The sequence below is a fragment of the Schistosoma haematobium genome, chromosome 2 (genome assembly GCF_000699445.3).
Source record: "Schistosoma haematobium chromosome 2, whole genome shotgun sequence".
Classification (NCBI taxonomy): Eukaryota; Metazoa; Platyhelminthes; class Trematoda; order Strigeidida; family Schistosomatidae; genus Schistosoma; species Schistosoma haematobium.
The window spans coordinates 6,218-24,279 of NC_067197.1; the positions used below are offsets into that span (position 1 = coordinate 6,218).

General features: G+C 32.8%; 1 protein-coding gene across 1 annotated transcript; it reads right to left on the reverse strand.

Moving 5' to 3' along the window:
- Nucleotides 1-7,116: 7,116 nt before the first annotated feature.
- MS3_00005975 (uncharacterized protein) lies at nt 7,117-17,600 on the reverse strand. Its single transcript, XM_051214057.1, has 5 exons — nt 17,352-17,600; nt 9,583-9,695; nt 9,248-9,527; nt 9,023-9,178; nt 7,117-8,965 (listed from the first exon to the last, which is right to left on the reverse strand). The coding sequence occupies exons 1-5, from the start codon at nt 17,443-17,445 to the stop codon at nt 8,817-8,819; spliced, it is 792 nt and encodes a 263-aa protein (XP_051067178.1). The 5' UTR covers nt 17,446-17,600; the 3' UTR covers nt 7,117-8,816.
- Nucleotides 17,601-18,062: the final 462 nt, after the last annotated feature.

Genomic DNA, 18,062 nt, shown 5'->3' on the forward strand with positions numbered 1-18,062 from the left:
CATGAAACTGAATAAAAACCACCACTAGCTACGTTGTTCAGTTCATAAAAATTATGTACTAAAGTCAATGTAAAAAGCCAGGTCAATAAAAACTGTTTTTCAAATAAAGTATAAATATAGTCGACATTTTATTTCAACTATTCAATGCTTACTGTTCAGTGTAAAGTTTGAAATGATTCTGGTAAATCAGTAAGATGAATATTGTTTTAATGAAGTTAGACCAAAACATACCATGAACAAATGAAATCTTCCGCCCTTGGCTTCACATCCAGGCTAAACTTTTCACTTATCAAAATTCATAACTCTGACATAACCTACAATCAATCACTTGTTTCTATTTTACTACAACTTTACAGTAATTAGATAGTGTCAAATTAAATAAACAACCTCTACGTTTCCCTCAAAAGTGGATACATGGAAGGCGATATGAAACTTTTCATTATAAGTGTAGCAACTAGTACGTGAAATAACAGGAAATTATAATACTGGTAACTTTACTGCCTCCGTTAGATAATTAACTACTACAAATTGTTGAGCAGCAAACTTTATTTCCTCCAGTTACAGAATCTAGCATGAGAAATCAATTGGGTCATTGTTAAAGGTGGAAAAAACATTTCACTGTTAAATATTTATTCCCACTAAGGGGGATTTGTGGAGATTATGGTGGATCAAAGCAGAATTCATGAGTCGGTCTAAGCTAAATCACTACTGAAAATCTGGAAACACTGAACGACCATTTCGTTCTAGTACGGAACTCGTCAGCAGTGAATTCCCACGATCTCGCACAATGGATAACGGGTTGCACAAGATCATTCATCAATTGAAGTTAGATATTAACACCGTTAGATGCCAGCTCATTGGTATCCGCACGCGGAACCGAAGGCCCTGGGTTCAAGTCCTGTGTTCAGGGTGGTGTTCTAGTGTAGATCAACTTGTGATTTCTACTGTGGAAATATTTATTCAGTCATATAACTGGCATAGCGAGCAATGATTGGAGCGTGAATGCGGTGTGAAATTATTTGCGGATAATTGTCCATAACAAATCTCAGACACAATAAGTGGCAAATGTAACAATAATCATCACCATAAGAATTATTAAGTGGTTCTGAAATCATAGAAGAAATGTTGACTAAAAAACATAATAATGGATCTTTATATTATGTAAAGGTGAAGTTAATGTTCACATAACGGATGGTTTGAAATATATTTTTCTCTCTCAGGTTGGTAATTCTTCTAACTGAACTCCAGATTCTGTTTCCTAAGCTCTCTAGTATCCCCCTCAGGCTAATCTACATAGCAACTTGAACCCGAGAGAAAAGGCGCGAAATATAGAAAGAACGCTTCACTCCAAAATTCGTTTGTGTACAGAAAATTCAGGGTATCTATAGTATGTTAAATGGTCTTGGGCTTTCGGAAATTTCAGGAACACTACTAAACATAGTAACAGCATAGCTGATAATCAAATCAGAAACGCGAAATGTGACTTGTCACTTTCTAGATGTTTCTGGCAAAACTTCTATTGGATATTGATTTGATAAGATGTTTCTCAGAGTCTTCAGAACCTTTTTGACTTTTTTCAAGGAATTTTCTGGATCGCCGGAACATAGGTATACAGCGATAATATGTTAATATGATAGTGAAACTTACTTACGCTTGTTACTCCTCGTGGAGGAGCATGGGCCGCCCACCAGCACTCTCCATCGAATCCCGCCCTGAGCAATCATTTCCAACTCTTGCCAGTTGTTATTCATCCTTTACATATCTACTTCTATTTCCCGACGTAATGTGTTTTTCGGCCTTCCTCTTTTCCACTTCCCTTCAGGATTCCAAGTTACTGCTTGTCTCTTGATGCAGTTTGGTGGTTTCCTCAATGTTTGTCCTATCTACTTTCAACGTTTTTTCCTAATTTCCTCTTCAGCTGGTTTGTTCTTTCCCACAGAAGGCTGTTGCTGACGATATCCGCCCAATGGATGTTGAGTATCTTATGTAGACAATTATTTATAAATACTTGAACCGTCTTGATGATGGTTGTGGTAGTTCTCAAAGTTTCAGCTCAGTACACTCGAACTGTCTTGGCGTTCGTATTGAAGATTTTGGTTTTTTATTGGTTTAAAGTTTTTCTGAGTTCCATATGTTCTTTAATTGTAGGAATGCGGCCCTTGCTTTGCCAATCCTCGCTTTTACGTCTGTATCGCATCCTCCATGTTCATCGATGATGCTTCCTAGGTATGTGAAGGATTTCACATCTTCCAGAGTTTCGCCATTAAGTGTGATTAAGTTGGTGTTCCCTGTGTTATATTTGAGTATCTTGCTTTTTCCTTTGTGTATCTTGAGGCCTATTGATGCAGAGGTTGCTGCTACACTAATTGTCTTTATCTGACTTTGTTCGTATGTATGGGATGGGAGGGCTAGATCATCTGCGAAGTTCAAATCGTCTAATTGGTTCTGAACTGCCCATTTTATTCCGTGCTTTCCCTCAGATGTGGAGGTCTTCATAATCCAGTCAACCACCAAAAGAAAGAGGAAGGGGGAGAGTAGACAGCCTTATTTGACTCCGGTGATAGAGAGACTAGTCACGCTATATTAGATCCATGATTCATGGCCCAGAATAGAGGACCAGATTAACACTAGGTAATACTTTATCCAACAAAATCACAAACAGTTACACCCAGTAAGTCCAGAGTAGAAACTAATGAGAGGAAAGGAAATCACATATTTAATAGTCCGTAGGATGTGCGTTAGGTAGTTTTGTTATCTGAGCTGGATGGTTTGGTTGGTGAGCTTTCATTGCTCTTCTGAACAATATCATCAGCACAAACATCAAGTAGAAGTAAAGTGTTTGAATTTCTCCACATCTGACTCACAGCTTGTCCTGTCAACCTCGATGTTCATTGGTTATTGTTGACCTTTAACCTATCATTGCCTAACATTATTTTGATTGTATCTCTCTTTGATTTGATTCTTAGTACTATATCTCTGCATGTTTTTTGATTGATTGATAGATTGGCTCGATTCCAATGTGTTTGTTGATTCACCTAAGTACTAAGCTTCTAAAAATCCCCTGATGCTTTCGGTATTCCCTCTATCTAATATCTCAACATTTTTCCAGTCAAAAGCGTGTCCGTAGTTGCTCACACGCATTGATATGAGGGAGGATATGTCACGGCTTTTGACCGCTAAAAATGTTAGTGCAGGAGAAGATGAAGTGGGCGCCCAATTTATCGAATATAGTATTTTTCTTAGTCGTAACAGTTTATTTTATAGGTGATGTTCGGTTTATCTTCTTTTATCATACCACCCTTTGTTTTACATAGAATTGTTTGGAGTGATTTCGCTGGTTTGTTTGCTACACCTATTCCTAACGGCTTTAATTATCTCTTAATTTCTGACATACCTTTTATATATGATAGGATGATCCATTGGTTGTTTTCTGTACTTGACTTTGTTTCTGATGACGAGTTGAGTTGATACTTTTTGGTGAATTCGAATGGGTAGGTGTTCTTTTGAAAGATAGTCACTAGATACTTTTCTTTATTTTCCCGCACTCCAGGTGTGCTGCAGTGTATTCCCAACCTCCTGAATAAGTGTTGTACACAAACCATTTTGTGAGTTCTTGGGTTGTTGCTCAGATCAGATTGTTAGTGTTTTACATTTCGTCTTTTTGATGATGATGCGTCGACCACATAAAGAATCGGCATTTTCGGCTTGATCTTTGGTTAGATCGAGGCTTTAAGTCTCTGCATTGCTGCTCCCGCAATAAGTCCTGATATTGATGATTCCACCGGTGTTCCTTTCGTTTGTTCGTAGATTTTGTTGTTGAATTGATAGTATGTTGTTAGGCATAAATCGATGAGTTCTAGTAAACTTTGACTTTGAAGCTTTGTGTACTTTGGAAGATATGTGTCTTTGTTAAGGAGCAGGGATCAAATTTATTTTCCTAGGTTTGGTTTAATTGAAATGAATAGGGCTATTACATTGAGGGATATCATAAAATCATCGTTGTTGATTTGAATCTCCTTAACCTTATACAAGAACTGCATGATAGATTTGATGGATTGATTGAATGAATCCGCTAAATGCTTCAATATTCTTTAAATTTCTCTCGATAAATTGTATGTTGTATGGGAGTGATACAGTTGGACATAGTAAAATGTTTGGATGTGTATTTTCGAACTACCGTAGAATCGAGAGAGTACTGCTTTACTGGATTTTATTTTCCATTGATCTTGAATTAATATTTGTCATCTTTTTATAAGCTTGTTTATGTCCTTGAAATTTGGTTGTCTAACCTTTTGATTGGATTTGTGTTCATTAATTTATACACGTTTTATCCTCAAGCGAACCCCCGGCTTTCCTGATACATTCTTCTTTGTCCATAATTACTGTAGTGAGTCGTTTGTCCGCTGGAACTATGACAATATCTCTAGTTTTTATTTTCTTTGAGGCTTTTTCTTCTTCTGATGTCAGTTGAGTGTTTTCTTCCTTCTATCAAGTTAACGTCACTATGCTTCGCCTTATTTCCTTTTGAGCTTATGTGTTCATGTTCAGTGACCAATCACATCTTAAATTCGTTACCATATGTCACATATATACCTTCTTTAAATTTGAAGTTAATGGTCATGATTCGTAAGTGGAAATGAAATATGATTTTTAAATTACAAGCGCCATATTTTCAGAATAAACATAGAAGTACAGAATAACAGAAACCTTGAACACGGTAAAACTAAATACGCATGAAACTATACTTTAAATAATTTTCAGTTAAGCTATAAAAAATAAAAGTTACCTCTTTCGAACGATTGTTTGTATATGTAATAAGAAAATAACCGCGAAACTCCAGAAGAGCACATAACTGATGAAAGTCATCTTGAGAGATAACGGTAAGTCTATTTAATGGTGGTAAATGTGAATTTCTTGAACTTGAATTCATTGTTCCACTTTGTTGATTATTGAAGTTCAAATTAGCATCCTTCAATTCAATACACTCAGTTACATTAACTGAATTAAAAGAGTCTGAGTCTTTTGCAGTAGTTTGTTGATTATTCTTCAACTCTTGTTGATACTGAAGTGTTGATTTAACTGAGTAAGTAAAAAATAAACTATTTATAAAAAGATTAAACAATATATTGCTTATTCTTCGAATTCATTGCCATTAGGCTTTCTGTCAATTACGACTGAACATTATTAACGTGACACTAATCATTGTGCCTGGATTCATCAAAATATGGTGGTAGAAACAATTCTTCTCCGTGAATAGCTTCTAGATTATGTGACCCAGTGTGATAAAATCCCAAGAAATTGTCCGCGTGAGGAAATCACTATATGCACTAAAGGCTAATTACTCTTCGAACGAGCATTCCAAAGCTAACTCTAAGTGAAGGGAAGTAAATTTGAAATATCTACTATCCATAGACAAGCAAATTTTCGAATTGGCAAATTTGATTGAAGCACTTTTCCAACCTAATATCGAACGTTTTCAGAATAGTCTACGTGCTTAACGAAACTCAACCTCAATCAGAATAAGTAACTCTTGTTTAAATATCAAGTAAATGATAAATTCATATTAAGTCGAAGATAAGTGTTATAACATAACAGTGTGGTTTAATTGCAGTAGACCGATTACAAACATTATATATTGATATCATCAGTTATGTTTCTAGCCACAGAAAATTACAGACTACTCAAAAGTCAATTAAAAGTAAAAATACTCTTGTGTATACAACATATAAAAAAAGTCTCATTAGATTCTTATCCAAAAATACCCACCATAAAATGTTAAGTAAATACAAATAAGACAAAAGTTATAGTCTTCATCAAATGAAAATAACAAGATTCATCTATAAACATCCAAATTACTTCAATGGCTAAAAATACTTAATTTTGATTAAAGAATAATTATACCTCATTTGTTAGCTGATTTATCTCATAAATAATGCCAAAATACCAAATATTATAATACATAAAGTTCAGTCTGTTACACTGAGGATTTTGAGATACAGTTAAAGCAAGTATGGATATTTAGGCTAAAAATTATTTCTAAGATGAATTTGTCATGAATTGGTATCTACCAGGAAAATAAAGAAAATGAGGCACCTCTAGACAGACGAATCACCAGTGTATGTTAACGAACCTAAGAACATTAAGACCTTAAGACGAGTGGATCATCTTTACACTAGGAAGTCAGATACATCCCATATATCCAACTCCAATTAGTTCGTAATATATTATGGTGATTGTAATGTTTCTTATGATAACGTAAATAATATCAGTCGGTGACCAAAAATATACAAATTCAAATGATTTTTCACATATTCACTAACAATTAACATCCGAAAACTTCAGCTTAATCTCAATAAGTCGTAAATAACTATGAGTAACGCTAGTTATTCATTTTATACTATAGTTGAAACAAATCGGAAATTATGTAATCTAATCGAATTAGTTAATGAATTACCTTGATCAATACATAGTTCACTTCAGTATAGTGAGAAAACTACTTATTAGTTGAGTTCATGAGTCAATTAAAGCTAGACCACCATGGAAAACCTGGAAGCACTGTTTGATAAAAAGTTGATAAAGCAAAAAATTCTGATGTGAAAAATTTTTGTCCAAACCTAATTTTCAATGAAGTGACATAACGATAAACAGAAAAATTATTTAGGACATGGCTAAATGATATATGAATTCAAGGTGCTGACTTTTTCATTTGAAGAGTTGGACTAAAGCAGTAGACGGTAAAGATCATCTAAAATGGTTTAAAATAAATACGGAACTATCATCAAAACCCTTTATTATTTAGGTTATTAACTTTGTAAACGAACATTAACAAAAAACCATAACAATAAATAAAGGGAAACCATTTTATTTTAACGACTTTTCAATGAAAATTAGAAATCGCTGACTTAACTAGACACACTTTACATTCATAACTATATTATGGTAATAGTGATACACTACACACAACAACTGTCTATTATCTTAAAGTTCCAAATATACTTAACATCATATACCTAGTTTTTCTTTAATTAAAAAGACTACTTTCAGATATGACAATGGATTATTAAAACGAAAAAATTCAAGATAAAAATGAGCATTATGCCAGTAATTTTATACTAACTCAGTTTATAATAATATGGTAAAACTAAAACTTTTAAACTTTGAATTTTTTTTGCGTGCTGAAAATAACAGTCGAACAAAACATTTGCATTCAAATTTGGATCCAATTTCATAAGTCTATCACTGACACATATGTAGACAGAGCATTATAATCTGTCAGATTCTTCTGTTAATCACACATATATCATATAACCAGTAACTTGATCAAAGATTTGTAAAATATATAAATTTGACTAGATTCCCTTTGCAAATTATTCTCGTCTAGATGACAATGAAACACCAATTGTTTTAGTTATGTTCATTGATATCTTCATGGAAATTTGTTATATGAAATGAAACTATCCGAAATTTCACATTAATCAAATATAAGATTTCGTATTTCTACCAATACATAGAATAAACCAAATATCGAATTATTATTCTCAATGGTGGACAAACATTGTAGCCCATAATGACACCGATAATTAGTTGGCGATATTTTCCAAGAAAATATTTTTTATTTCTTAATACTCAACAGAGTAAGAGTCTTTTTCGTTAAATGATAGTCCGCGTGTTGCAATATATTCAAGTGAAATGAAAATAGATAGCCTCAAAAGTCCTACACTCCATGAGAATAATGCACTGAAAAGTGATTTTTCTACCGAGAATATGTAATCCCTTTTGAACCATACCACTTTTATGACCACCTGTGACATTACTCGCTTGTTTAAGTTAAAAAAGATGGAGTAGGGTTCGAACTTGAGAATTATTGGGTAAAACTGAACTATTTTAGCCCATAAGCCATCTATGCAGTATTAGGCTCGAACAGACACTATGTTAGAAGAAAGGAAGTTGATAACGATGAATTATCATTCTGTAATCATTGATAAGCAAAAATAACAAAAAAGAATACTAAAACTAACAAAATTATAAAAAAAAACAATAATATTTATGTGCATTCGTTTAAAGGTCTATAAATGTTAGTTTATATTGGCCAGTGTAATACAATGCTCTTTGATAGCAATTCGAAGCACAACCACTGAACATTTAGTAGACTATACAACTTTTTTTTTAAAAAATCGAATATTTATTGAATTATTATTTTCATAAATAATATTACTGTAATATAATTAATTTAACAAGTTTATTACAACTTTACAATCACATAGATACTAACAACTTTAACAATAATAATTCACATGGATATAAATATGAAACATGACAGAAGTTTGATTTTTCGTAGTTGAACAAAATATAAAAAAAATAAAAAGCATTAATCCATAAAAACATTTTATTCTCTATAGTCATTCATTTACTTCATCTCATATCTTTTATTTTTAAATTATATATATATATATATGGAGAGAGAGAGTAAAAATAAGGGAACACTAAAGGTATTTCACTTCTGTTACAACAAATTAGTGTACAATAAACATTGAAGATCATGTACATGCACCAAGGCATGAAAAATTAACAAATAATGAATATATAATTAAATTTTTTTTAAAAATTAAGAACTAAAACTGCTAATCACAAATAAAGAGCATTGCATACAATAAATTTATTAACAATAGTGATGCTCGACAGAATAAGTGTTAACAACGTGCATAAAAGTTCGATATTTGAAAAGCAGTGAATCTTATGAAGATTCTGTAGACGATACAATAAGCTTATATTTACTTAGATGAGTTACTCATGTACAATAAATAAAACAAATTCGTTTAGTGCTGCTTCCGTTTACGATGAGCCAAATAAGCATTTATTCCAAATACTGAAACAATAAGTACTACCACAACAAGCAATGAAACGCCAGTCAACGCTGTAATTGGTATGTTACTCTTGAAGTCACGTGGACAAACTTCTCGTAAACCTAGAAAATATTAGAATATAATTGAATGACGTATAACAAGAATAACAGTATCCTTACGATCTGGTCTAATTGTTTCTTCAGCTTTAAATGCTTGAAATGTCATTGAATTAAAGATAATCTCAACATTGTGACCAAATTTAATTGGTATTTCTGTATCACACACATACACTTCATCAGTACGAGTTAAAAATTTTTGATCAGGCGAAGTGGAAACTATATTTGTAGAAAATAAAGGAATCGGTTAAGTAGACGTTATGTTCAATTTAACTGTTCCATACATACTTTTGGCTTCAGAAGTAGGTAATTCAGATTGTGATAAAGTGGATAAAGGCTCAGCGAACTGATATATTAATGTCATATTTGTCCATGCAAAGTATTCCTCATCCTGTTCTACTGTTAACAACAAAACACATTTCTGTAGTTTGGAACCTTCTGTGGACATAACCAAATTAATACTAATTAGTTGGTTATCTGATTTTATAGTTTCATTTGTATGTACATTAGATGAGGTTGTCTTCGGAATAAACGTATAGTTCTGTAGTTCACCAACATTTCCATCCACCTACATTTACAATAAAATAATTTTGATGGTATCATTTTAAAAAACAGATGCTCACGCTTTTACTGACTGGATAAAAGAAACGCAGTTTCCAATACCATTCTCCGGAAACGTAAGGTAGATCAATGACGGATACTTTCCCATTTGATGAAACTGTCAAACAGACACAACCTGTGAGATACAACAATAATAATCGTAAGATAACTGCATCCATATTAAAAATCAACATAACGTATGGTACACATACTGGAAGACAACCAACATCGAAATTTTAGAAAACAACATATTCAGAGGACAATGTACATTCAAACAAAATTGGATAAAGAAAAATAAAAGTAAAGTAGGACTTTATAAAAGTTCTCAATAGTTGAACTTCCCACACTTCACATTAGCATAAGGAGAAGACAATAACAAGAAAAGTATGGAAGAAAAAATGATAATACAGACAGTGGTTGAAATCTAGAAACATGTAAATGACGCAAAATGAATAGCGAACAATGGACAATTATGCTGTTTTCAAAGGAAAAAAAATAATTAATATATCTTCACTGGTGCGGTCAATCTTGATCTAAAAATTACTTCATGGACCTCAAATAGTGAGTTGACACATTCTGAAACGATGCTAACTAACAGTAAATGTGTTCACCAATCATTAACATCCGGTCTAGTTACCCTTAGCCTTTCTAAAACCTACTCCCATTTCACTACGCATAATGTTTGATTACTTTTGTTAAATATCAAATATCCCAACTGCATTAATTAATTTACCGATTTTACTTAATCAGCAACCAATGCTAATTACATTTATTAGTGATAGAGAGGTTAAGAGAATTCTAAACATGTCACTTGTCATTTTAATTCAATAATATAATATATTTCAATGGTTAAGATAATGAGTCAGTTGAAGATAAACCATCATGGTGGTCTGATATTAATACAATATATCACAATAAAATATTGAATTTTACTTTCATGGCTGGGTTTCATTCTTAGGAAATGGTCAATTTTGTAAGCTTAATGCTATTTGCATAGTTTTTCTAGCAACCAAGTCTAAGTAATGTCCAGGTTAAGAAGAACAATCAGTTCTCTATCGGTATAACCCAAAACATTCTACAAAAATTTCGAGCATAAAATAAGAACGCTTTAAAATCGCATTAGGTAGCTTACAGACTTAAAATTATGATCTTCAAACCGAATGTAGACCAATCTACTTAAAATATCGCAATTCTCAGTTGTTAATTCAGACAAACACAGCCTTAGAATTACAACTGTACTTAAAACTCTCAAAAATACTGAATCAAACCAATTTGTGTCATCACGAGCATTTTCCACACTTAACAACGTTGATACAAAACTATCTTTCATAACTGCATTTGGATAATTACTGCTGTATCCCGATAAGAATAATCAACGGTAATTTTTGGGATCCATTTATGGACCAATGTTATTAGTATATTTTTATCGTATAATTGTTATGTAACTGAACTGTTCATATTCGTGTCCCTCTTATTGTGAGCTATATTTTGACCTATGAATTATTATTATACGATTTACCATTCATGAATTATTCCCTGTCTGTTAATCGCTACCTCCCTCATTCACAGCCACATCTGGCTAACTCTCGTACAAATGTTGTTTCATATTCTATTGGTAAGTTGTGGTCGGTTTGTTTGGTATATAAACTCAGTATGCTTGAAATATAATGATTTATATCTCAGAGGCTGAGACTTGCGTTCTGGACTCAACTGGCTGGGCTAGACAGGGAGGTGGGACCAACTAGAACTCTAGGCCGTTTTTACGTGTTTACGCGTCTTTGGTCCGATCGACAATTTACTGCCGTCTAATCCACAGTCACAAGTTATAACAAATACGTGTTATCATACACAGCAAACTGTCAGGTCTCACAAAAGTTTCCAATATTGAGAAAACCAACGCAGATATCATACAAATCAGTATTCATCTTGGAAAAAAAGGTGGGAAAAACCTGTCATTTTTCCGTGTTTCATGGGAATCGAACTTGACATTTATTTAGAAACCATGTTACTTACAAAATAAAATTACCAACACTCGTGTAAGTCTCGGTCATCGTTCTATTTATTTTAAAGACTTATTTATGTTCAAAATCATTCTGTTTATATCATGTAACAGGTAAATCACAAATTTGAGCTAAAACTTAAGGGTAAAAACTACTACCTGTGTAACATAACTATGGAATTTTCAACTTTGTAAATAAAGCAATCATTGATGTTGTAGCTGCCAAATTATGGAACTCAATAAATCAATTTAAAATTTAATCAATTGGCCGATATAAAACTTCTTAACCATTTAGTAATTTAAACACTTACTCAAGACAATGAATTTTAAATCAGAGATAATTAAGTGAACCATTTCGTTTTAAAAAATAGTTGAGAAAAACTATCCGAGAGATTGTATTTTTCTGTAGATATTCGGTAAACTAGACCACTGAATATAAAATTAACTACATGTGACTTCACCATCCGAATTAACTAAGGTGAACTGTACAAGCAAGAGAAGAATTATTGGAAACAAAACGTTCAAGGAAAATACTTTGACAAAAACTACAGCCAATAGTAGAAAATTTGTTCGAATTTCAGGGGTAGTTATCAGAAACCTATATAACCAAATGTTATGTTTGTCATTAAACTGGGTTTGAAATCTCAATAACAAGGAATAAAAAGGAGATGGATGCTTTTTAGTAATCCAAACGTCCGTTACTCAGCCGACAATCAGGAATTCGAGAAAAAAATGTACCCGTTAAGACTAGTCTGGTTTTAAAAATAGTCAATGATCATTAATCGATCATAAACTTTTGTCTTAAGACATGACGGAACTTTCAGAGCAGATAAGGAACGTATAATTCGCTTGATATTTCCATATCTTAACACTTATCCACTTGTAATTGCAGGACGACATTAGTTCTACTTTAGTGTCTGCGCAATTATGTAAAAACGAATGTGTAATCATATCCACAAATTCCGCTTGCTAATTTATGACTTTAAGAATAAATTCTCTGTTGAGAACACGACACATCAAATATCTTTTTTTTCTGTCCATTTAATTGCCCCTTGACTTCACTTACTTCACAGTTAGCTACTTAATCATGTTACTTTATTTTTTATTTCGTTTCTCATCCTTTTTTATAGTTTTGAATTCCCTAAAATTAAGACACTAATAAACCTTGAGTAACTGACGAGAGAATGAGCGGCTTGGTGAGTCTTAATAAAGTTAGCTAAATACGAAGGATAATGAATAACATAAAGTGTCAAACAATAAGCTATATTTCAGTAAAATCACCAAGTTAATGGTTTATCCAAATAGCAACCATGCGTATCGAAATTATTGTTTATAGAGGATACAAATGAAAGCTTTAAAAAATATATGGAGACTTATCAACAGAAACAGGGCTGAACAGATTCTTTAAACTTGTCATCTTGTAGGTAAAATATTCCTTACATTCTCTGAACACTATGATAACAATTACATAACAGTTAACTACCGATTGATAACTACGTACTATGTGACTCTAAAAGCTACACATTTGACTAGAATGTTTTGAGAATAACTGATGTATCATGGTGTGATTTTAATTTCATTTTCATTAATATAGATTACATCAAGGCCATGCTCGTTGTAGTAGGGTTAGTTTTTGTATGCTTCAACAATGATTCAGGTTAAAATAAGATTCTCTCAGTATCAGAATATAGGAAACGTGACTTCCGAATTATGTCAGTTGACTATATATATTCTGCTATTTTAATGTTAATAGACTTACACATACACAAAAATATCTTAACTAGAAAAACAACTGATCTGTTGCTAAATACAAATTATAATCTATAAAACGATTTAGTCGGATTAAATCGCGTAATAATGTGTCAAATTATTACAAATAAAACAATACACATCACGCGTTTGTGCTAGACATTTTATTAGCCAGTGAAAACATTCTTAAGCACATATTGTTGACACTATATGATAACAACAACAGTATCTCTATTCATAGTCGATAAAAAAAATCTATCATTCTTACATGGTATTCAAAAACCAGCATAAAATACAGTGATATGACATGTTTATAAGCCTATAATCATACAATCTTAAATAATTAAGATCACTACTACTTTCTAATGTGTATTGAAAAATAGATGATTTAGGGAGATTTACAGGACGATAGTTATGCAGTTAAAATGATGACAGCACTAAATCCAAGTAATAAGAGTAAATAGTAAATAAAGTGAGTTACTCAGATCGAATGCATTGTATATCGTCTAAGGGCTTCAAGAAAATACTAGCATGTTACAATCATAATTAGGTAACACTTAGAGAAATTAGGCACATCAGTGAAAGTGACTATTTGTATGCAATATGACTACCACAAATGTAATCTTTTCTATGTAAAAACTTACAACAAACCAGAACCAAAAGTTAGAAAGCCTCACGTATTGTTAGGTTCTCTTCACTTTGACTGTCTAAGCTAGTCAGCCAGTCAGTTATAAATTGATCGACATTTAATACAAAATGTGCATCTATCTAAATTGCCACAATTTGCATCAATTCAGAGGCGATAAATAAACAAAATGAAAAATAAGGGTTTAAAGAATCATAAGTTTAGTGACATTTCAGGAAAAACATGGAAAGTAAATATTTAGAAGAAACAATTAAAACGACCAGCAGGCATGAAATGAGACAAACTCAAATATGGAGAAGTAGAAAAAATAAGTAAGTCTGCATGACTGAAACTTCGAGCTATATTAAAATAATTTCTGATTACAAGTTAACTTTTTTCTTCTAATATGATGGTCCACCATTGTCAACACATTTCGGAAAACCAAGGGAGTACTTTGTGAGCAGATGTCATGTTTTTTTGGTCACCTTCCACCTGTTCATATTCAACCAAGCACCGCAAACTAATTTACGCAATGCTTAGTACATGTTTTGTAAATAATAGCCAATCAACTTTATGAAACCTTAAAACCTCATTAATTGGATTATTACAGCTTTTCCGTCCACATATTAGGTTTCATGGTCAACTAAGCCTTCTATCTGATTTGCTTGACTTATTAAAAACAAATAGGTAACAAGCACATTTAGTAATTATTTTCCCGTTTTATGAGTTGATTAGAATTTTAATTTTAGAGCTGTGGTTTGTCAACTGCAATGAGAAAACCATAAAGGTAATTTATGCGGTGACCACTGACCTTCGTAACTATCAAAACAAGTAAGCACAGTCAGGGAATAACCTAAAAACATATACTAGACTTCGAGGCCAAATTCAGTTTCAGATATTCATTCAAGGAGTTGAACATACAGACACAACTCAGAACACTCTAAGGGACTCTTGTTAGTAACCTTATCCATGTACATAAATGTGAAAACACATAATATTGTTAAACAGTAGTAGCTATTACAAAATTAGAATAGATAAAATTTCAGCACTTTACCTATCGATCTAATTGTAGAAATTCATGAAAAAATCAAACGGAGTAAAAATAATAGAGCATATCCCTGTGACTGCCTACTTACTTCAGAGTGGCGGGCATTTTTAACCAGGAATCAAACAATGGTGGTTAGTCAATCTTACGTGATAAATGATGAGTAGAGTTTTCTTTCACATAAATCATATGAGATATGTTATTCAAAATGACATAAGTCTGGTAAACTATTTTCAATATTAAACTAGGACATAAATTGGAACATTTTTTGTTTACACATAGAAATACGCAATACTCTGAAATGTATTAAATGAACTTTTGGCTAGTCCGGGTGGAAATAAAAAACATGTGAAAAACATTTCGGTACACCTAAAGCCATAATTATATACAGACATTCTAAAAGACAGATTATGACAGAATAGGTTATCAAAATTTGCTCAAGTATCCTTTGTGAACGAATTATTTAGTAAAAGATTATAACGGTTCAAATTATTAGAATGAAATACTATTAGATGAAAAATGAAAGTTTGGAATTAATTTTGACCAAAGAGGTAAGAAAAAAATGTTATGGGGGGAATACCAATCAAATCATCGGTTTCACATAACTCATTGAAGGATTTATTGTTATATTATTCGTACAAGATCTTACATAGATTGTTGAGAAAATCTGTAGTCCGATAGTGACTGTCCAAACTATTTTCAAGAACTTAGTCTTGTCACACAATGTCTCGTGCGGGTTTAACTCGAATGAAATTTGTCAATAGACTATTACTCAACTTAGTCATCTATTCCATAAATTAGTTACAAGCCACGTCATTTAGCAGCCTTTCACATAAAAAGGAAACATAAAGTTTCTCATGATAGTATATGCCAAACGAATCCAAGAAGCTGAAACAAATATTTTAACGTAACTCTACTTAGTAAATAATGGTTAGCATAGACTCTAGATACTTACTACCTACTTCAAGTATTGAAAAGCTTAAACAGTACTGCGAATTTACATAATGTGAACGATTATCTAAGAGGACACCTTCTAACAGTTCCAAAACTAAGGTCGGATCGTTCACTTTTGAAGTTGACTTTCTAGCACTATGTAGTGAACTACTAAGGTCCTCAATCATAAAACGTAGCATCTTAATCCTATTTTGATACATTCAAAGGAATACAAGATCTTCACAATACTAAGAATAAAGAGTATTAACTTCCGTTCATTACAATCGAAGAGCTAAATGGAAAGAACTAAGTGCAAAAAGCGATATAATTTCAAACTCACACAACTGTATAATGTCATTAAAGGTGATAGAAACTACATATGTAGGCCTAATGTTAACTGAATAAAGAGAGATTGAGTTTGTTTTACTTGTGCACAGCAGAATAGCTCAACTAAACGTAGCAGCGATATGTGAGAAATAGATCTAGGGTTTAAGTTATGGCATTAGTACGTGAAGTCAGTGAGCAAGTCCTGCTTGAGTAAGGATTTCCAAGAAAATATAAACTACGACACCTCGATGAGGTAGGGAAGATTTGACATTGTGAATGCACCAGGAACGTTGGAAAAACCTTCACTATCTGTTCTACCATGAAGATCATATGTAGGCTGGCTGTACTCATTGTCGGTTTGTGAACGTCTGAAATCTCTGGAATAAACTTCACAACGCTGGCCGACATTTGAATTTCCTGATGAATTAGGGCGAAATTTTCCGTTCAGTTTCGCATGCAGCAGCTGTTCGCTAACTTCTTTTCCTTGAAAAAATTTATCGTATGTTTACTGACAGACACAAGCATTGTTGAATTTCAACATGTGCACGCCTGTAGATTGAGAAAGCACAGAACGACTTTGTATGAATTTGACTGACCTGGCCAAAGGAAATGTCGTGTGCGCTTCTATTTAGTCTCCCAAGCTTGGTAGACTGTATACAGCCAATGAAGTGACTTGACCAGACGAGTATACTTGTGTAAATAACGTACCTTCCAACATACAACAAATCATAAGTGCAGAACCATGATTATTAAACACTAACGACGTAAGAGACACACTAAGAAAGTTTTAGAACATTTCTTTAATTGTGTTGTCAAGTGCGCACCTCCATGAATATGTATATATGCATATACATATGTATTGAATAAGCAGTAATTAAAAACGTTCTTTGATCACACGGATAAAATCACTAATCTTTAATTCCTTGGAAAAGGTCGTACATTTACAAGATGCAGAACAAAATTAAGCAATTAAAGATAACTATAGCAGAGTTTCACGGGATATAAAAACTCGATCTTCAAAATGTGTCATTTGACATCATAACCATATAACTCAAACGTGAGAGAAAACAGAATTTAGTTGAAAATCGATAACGGATGCGTTCAAGGGACTTACAAAGCAGCACTGCAACGATGAAAACCGTGTGATGAGCCATTTGAACGCCTATGTTCATTTCGCCAAATACGAAAGCCTGCACAAACCAGTACATGTCTCCTGGTGTAGCTAAACAAATTAATAACAGGCGATTCCGATAACCATAAATGATAAAACGAATGGTTTATACTTTATTTGTTACAGTCTTATGACAAAAAAGCAAGGCTATTATTCCTTTCCTAATGTTGATAGACAAAAAATTGATTAACCGTATGAGAAGTGATTTAAAAGTCAATTATGTTGTCTCTCTTACTACCGAAGAAGGTAAAGCGAAAATTGAGCCTTCACCTAAGAGGCAAAAAAGAAGTACCATTATGATAGCTCATTGCAATCGTGTAGTGGTAAATAAGTTCCCTAAATAAATAGTTCTGTAAATCTTCACTAATGCTGACCTAATTACTTTTAATTGACTCACCTAGCTGAAGACGTTCGGTCAAGTATCCACATCAGATCACGAATGAGTACGCCGTGATTCACTTTTCCTACAACCGCTAGTCATCTTAGATTATTCACTTCTTGGTATGTCTATATTCTATCAAATATATCTCCGAGTCTCTTTGATTCTGATTTCACTGGGTTGTCCCGTTTCGATTATAAAAGGTGTTATTGGTTAAGGTGTCGTCAAAGTCCGGAGACTCATGGGCTCTTCAGTGGTGAGGCAGACGTGATCTG